This window comes from Schistocerca nitens, chromosome 5 (genome assembly GCF_023898315.1).
Source record: "Schistocerca nitens isolate TAMUIC-IGC-003100 chromosome 5, iqSchNite1.1, whole genome shotgun sequence".
In the NCBI taxonomy this organism is placed as follows: Eukaryota; Metazoa; Arthropoda; class Insecta; order Orthoptera; family Acrididae; genus Schistocerca; species Schistocerca nitens.
This window is the reverse complement of record NC_064618.1, coordinates 766522600-766528599: the sequence shown is the minus strand read 5'-3', so window position 1 is coordinate 766528599 and position 6000 is coordinate 766522600. Positions and strand designations below refer to the sequence as shown.

The 6000-nt window shown below is 39.6% G+C and overlaps 1 protein-coding gene across 1 annotated transcript in view; it reads left to right on the top strand.

Moving 5' to 3' along the window:
- Positions 1 to 1808: 1808 nt before the first annotated feature.
- The window catches only part of LOC126260940 (serine palmitoyltransferase 1), a 122536-nt gene continuing 118344 nt past the window's right edge, over positions 1809 to 6000 (top strand). Inside the window, exon 1 of the mRNA XM_049958446.1 lies at positions 1809 to 2004. Coding sequence (XP_049814403.1) covers positions 1918 to 2004 — 87 coding nt within the window. The 5' untranslated portion in view covers positions 1809 to 1917. The remainder of the gene's footprint in view (positions 2005 to 6000) is intronic.

Genomic DNA, 6000 nt, shown 5'->3' with positions numbered 1-6000 from the left:
AGTCGGTGTCCAGCTACAACGGGAACACCCCTCCACTAACACATCCGAGCACCCACACACGAACTGTCGCTACTGGCATTAATCTGCCAGCAGCCCTACTACCCGTCCCGACTGTCGCACAGGTTTTTTTTTACCATGGCGCCTGCCGTGTCATTTTTTTCTCTCTGCCCTTAAAACCATCAACCTTCAATCGTTTTTCTGTCTACTATCGTCTCGATGGAATAGTATTAGTGACCGATCGCACCCAGACGTAAGCCTAGCTTACACGACGACACTAGGTTGCAGTCAACTGCGCTACCGGCCGCTGCGCATGAGCGCCGCTGGTTTTCCCAACTCTTCGGTGAAACTAAACACTTTCGGCGTGATCCAACTTTGGCGATACTTGTAGCATGAGTTTTGAGGTTATGTGTGTTCGTAGAGTGAGACAAATTGAAATATGCAGTGAGGAACGGAGTACAATGTTCGCTTTTTGGATATCTATGCTTTGCATAGGTATTTGTGGGATTTCATTGATGCTTATTACAGAAATAAGCAATATATTGCTGCTTATGAGACCTTCATGTGCGATCAGAACACAGAAAGTTTGAACATATCTGAGCTGCAGGGTAAAATGTATTGAATTAGAAGCACATATACAACAGAATTAAGAAAAATACAAGCAAATGTAATTCTAGCTGGGGAAATGCTGTCGTCTACAAGACTAAAATCCCATCGTTCGACTTGGCCGACTCTTTTTTTTTAAGGAATATAGTTGACAGGAAGGAAGGCTACACAAATCAAGAAGCTGCATTCTTTATTCAATATTCATCTATTTAAAACGTCGCAGCAGTGCTCAACATTCACATATGTTTGAATTTTGAACATTTTGCCACTGTCAGATCTATCTTCAAGACAGTAGTTTGCAAACCATTCTCGTCTTAATGCGGCCTGTTCGAATAATTACTGCTGTTAATGTTAATAGTTATTACTGTTAATGTTAATAATTATTGGTGTTAATGAAAAAATGTCATCGCCAACTAAAACCGCATCTTATAGCATGTCGAGTGTTCTCAATTGTAATGCACGCAATGTCATATGTAATTTCAGTTCTGGCTAAGTATCTTTATTCCTTATAGCAAAATTAACTCTATTTAGAAGAAACGTGAACAGTTCTGGCGACATTCTAAGATAATGAAAAGAACTTCTTGGGACTTCCATTACGTTTTATTTCTGCAAGAATGCCGAGCTGACGTCTTTTCTTCATCCAGTCACGAATCGAAACACGTTTCTTATTTTTTTCTTATGCAGCGATTTAACGCAACAAGCTTTAACTCCACCACAACTCGTGCTACGTGCACCTGCCAAAACTTTCATTTCAGACACGACTCAGGAACCCACAAAACGACGAAACTTAAGTGTATACCATGAAACCATTTGCGTGCAACTCATTCCACGCAACGAGTGGCGCATCCCAAAGTCGTCGTGTAAACTAGGCTGTACGGACGATATCACAGGCCCACGTGCTATGACTTCTTGATTAGCATACTGACACTTTTCGCAGAGGTGACAGTAGTACTTTTTGTGTTGGGCACCATGCTAGTAGAAAGTAGATTAAGAAATGGAGAAACCACCATACGTTGAAGCTGTTGGGCGGTAGTGGGGAAATCACGTGAGACTAAGCTAAACTGTTTTTAGCATTTCTGACTGTATGATGTATGTGTTGACCAATTGGACGACACAAGGGGGGAGGTATGCATATGAAAGTTTTCATTGCCTATGGAAGCTTAGTTAAAGACAACAGCTACAGAATATATCTTTGTAATGGGGACTTTGACATGTTACGCCCTTTTGATGTGAAAACAAGAAGTAGTTGTGAGTGTGGGTGGCTGGTGTATTAGTGTCGTTAAGTGATTGGTACTGAATTTGTGTGTTGTTACGATGGCTACGAACAGTGATGATTCGTTATGCTTGTGCGTCAAAAACCTGGAGAACTGGTTCCCTGTTGTTATGTTTGAAGGCCTAAATGTAAGTCTTGTTGTCAAACATTGCAAGACAATCCACAAGTGAATATAGATCTTATTGTCGTGGCAGAACTGGCAGAACATCTGGATAATCTTATAATAATTTTTATGTGTACATTTATTTTGCGTGTTCTTACTATTTAAAATATGATTTACTATCGACGAATGAGTTTCTTAATCTACGGTGACATATTTTAGGTCACTTTTTCACTAAATAATAAACTGAAATTGGTCACTTTTCTTACAACATATATATATTAGGGCCTACAGCTCTTGGAAAAAACAGATTATGAGTACGTTATATAGAGTCTTTACTCGGTGGTCATAATGTTTAATATGGCACTGAACTATCAAGGCTTGTTTGCGTGATATGGAGCACAAGAAAATTCACATTTAAAGTAAAGTTTCCAACAAAGTCTAAAATGACATAGTTAGATATGTGGTGTTTACGGAAGAAGAAATTAGAAAAAATTATTTATTTACCTGGGAATATCAGGGCTCTCTTTCTCTCTTATACATACACAATTCATTCATAATTAGCAGAATTGCTATTTTCTGGAGTGACATGATAGCATTAGAGTAAAATTGTTAAATGTTTATTATACACATCATTGTTAAAAAAAAATAGCCCAATAACTGAAAGAAGAACAAGAGTAATAACAGTGTCACTTCTAAGATGCTTGTGTCAGATTACTATTAATTCTGCTCATTATGGCAGTAACCTAAAGTGAAAAAATGAAATGATTGTATGGCATTCATGGCTGGGAGTCCCCACCTGGGGAAGTTTCGCCACCGAGTTGCAAGTCTTTTTCAGTTGATGCCACATTGGACGACTTGCGTGTCAATGATGATGCAATGGTGATGAGGACAACAGAACACCCAGTCTTTGATCGGAGAAAATCCGCTCGGGAATTATACCAGGGCTCGCTGCATGCCAGTCAGACTCTCAGGACACTCAGATAAGGGGACGAATAGTCATTTGGAGTGATTAGGAACTATGGACCATTTGAAATTCTGGGTACACATTGTAATGGCTATGTACAGTATGTAACTGAGCAGATGAAAAAAGAAAAAGACTTTTGGAATTTGAATGTAATAAAATACCTTTTTCTAAGTTAATCGCAAACTATATCTTATAGTCCTTGGTGATTTTGAGAGATGCCAAGAGCCTCAATGCTTCAAGAATAAATTAAGTAAAATTTGAAGATATTGCCAGAATAATGATAGAACTCAGTGACGTAGATAATAAGCCATGTCAGTTGAGGAAGACAGTAGCATGGATTCTAAATGTTACCAATCATAATCAGCTGCTGTCTGATATCCACTGCTGTGTAAAAGCATCCTTCAGACTTCTCCCATGCATTATAGTCTTCAGGCATGGCCATTCATTTTACTCCTTGCTGTTTTCTCATCTCTCAGAAGCAGATTTTCTGTTTCCTTCAAATACTTAAGCCAATTTCTGGGTGGTTCCTCCTAAAGGGAATGGCGAATTTCGTTCCCCACCCTCCATCAATCTGTGCTTGTCATCCATCTCTAATGAACTTGTCGTCAGTGGAACATTATGCCCTAGGCCTATTCTTCCTTCTTGTTTTTCCTTTTGACCCCCCAATATCTCTCTCTCTCAGTTCAGATGCACTACTTCAGGATGATATTGGTTGATTTTTTTTGGCGGTCATTTGCAGCTAGTTCTTGGCTCTTGGAAATCTAGTCTGCAAGCAGATTTCCTCATGAATCCATAAATATTATAAAAATGGACCGTGTGTGTGTGTGTGTGTGTTTGTGTGTGTGTGTGTTGTGTGTTTTTTCCACAACTCTTAAACCACAGGAGTGTTTTCAACCAAACGTGGTACACATCACTTACTTTCTGGAAAGAATCTCTGTTGTGGTAAGAACCACCCACCTATCAAAGCATTGGGATCAGGGTGAAAAAGGAGTGTAACCCACGACATGCAAAATCCAGAATTTATTCATCCAGTATTTAAGAATGAAAGCAACCCAGGACATGCAAAATCCAGAATTTTTTCATCCAGTATTTGAGAATGAAAGCACTTAAGTGACTTGGAGCAATTTTTTACACATAATTTTAAACCTTTATGAAGCTATTTCTCACTGACAGTCCCCACAAAATGATGAAAGGAAAGAAAATTTATCAAGACATGATGTTTTCATTTATTTTTCTTTTGTACTAACTGTATTCAAGACACATTTTGCAGACAGTGTTCAAAGAACCTCTGAATGCAGTTGCAAAATTATGTCATTGTAGGACCCAAAGTTCCAGAGACATGACATCATAAACAAAGAGATAGGCCCTATGTGAAAAACTGCCACTTAATGCATGATTTTTAAATTTATGACTTCTTTGCTACTTACTCTATCCGCAACACATTTTGCAGACAGAGTCCCGATTTGCCGCTGAATGTACCTACCAGATTATATCATTGTGCATTAGTTCAGGACGTATGATGTTATAAACCTTAACCTGTGTGAAAACAAAACTGCAGGACAAAATTCGCTAGAGATACAGGTTAACTATTTGTACAAATATGTGTGAAATATGTTAAATGTATGTGACATACATGTGATATGTGCGTGTGCAGGCAAAGCCATGAGTGAAAATCTGCTCCTAAACCCCACTACTTAATGTCAGGAAAGAAATACTGTAAGGGCAAGAACCAGCAACCTCATATTGGGAGAGGGGTGACACCATAGAGTGAGAAGTGGGGAAGAGGAGATGGACAGAGAGGGGGAGGGGGAGATGCACAAAGAGAGGGAGAAGAGAAGAGTGACAAAAGAGAGGGGGTGAGGAGGTGATAGAAGGTGAGTAGATGGGTAGAGACAAGGGAAGGAGGAGATGTACAGAGGGCGAGGAACACAGATGGACTGAAACAGTGGAATGAGGGTATGGACAATTAGAGGGGGTAGGAGGTGGGCAGAGATAAGAGTTGGAGAGGTTGGACTAGTAAAGGGTTGGAATAAATGTATACCTGGTGGGCAATACTAGATACTCAGCTAGGTGTGTATGTTACACTCCAAATGAATACTGTAAGATTTCTTACAGTATTCGTTTGAAGTGTCCCATTATTTGGAAGTTGATGAACAGTAAACATAAAATGTGGATAGAAGCTTTTCAGGTGTAGTGTTGTAGAACAGTGCGGGACACTATGCAGGTTGGTTGATTTCTTAGCAGTGAAGATGTAATGCATCAAAATGGGCAAAAAAGAGCTGTATGGTACAATTTGAGTAAGTGAAGGGGTAAGTTTTGAAGATTCATCCTGAGAGGGAAAAAAGTTAATTTGGTAATGAAGGGAAGTGGCAGGGGTGGTAGACCAAGGCATGACTACAGTTAACAAGTTCATGTGGATATTGATTGCAGTAGCTATTTAGGTATGAAGATGCTTACACAGGGTAGACCAGTGTGGAGAGCTACTTCAGACCATTCTTCAGCCTAAAGGCTGCAATAACCTGCCGGACTGATGCTGTATATAATGCCATTGGCAGGAAATGAGTGCGTCAAAAATCAAGACAAGAATACTCTTTGCCAGTAGGATGCAAGTAAGGCAGGTGGAGTTATCTTAATGTGGGGACTGTTTGCACTGGATGAAGTGAGGTCCGCGATAAGTCTTTCTTCATCTCTCGCTGGTGAGCAACATAGAAATGTACTGTCCAGTGCGTCCTATTTTTCACCAATTTAAGGTAACCTGTACCTTAGGTAATTCACTACTCCACTGATCTCAGTAGCCCGGCTAGACACCTGAGAGTTTTACAAGTTAGAAACACACTGGGACAATGTCAGACTGTAAAGTTACAGCTTTGTTTCAGTCTGTGATGAAGCTCTGTGTGTCTTCATAGTGACTTTCTAACACAGTTACCAAACCACCTTTTCCATCCCTCACAACCTTGCTCATCACATTTTTGCAACTTCAAAGATAAATGCTTTTAGTTGTGTGCTGCAGTTACTAGCAATCTGTTTCTCTTCACATTTGGTAAGCAGAAATATTTT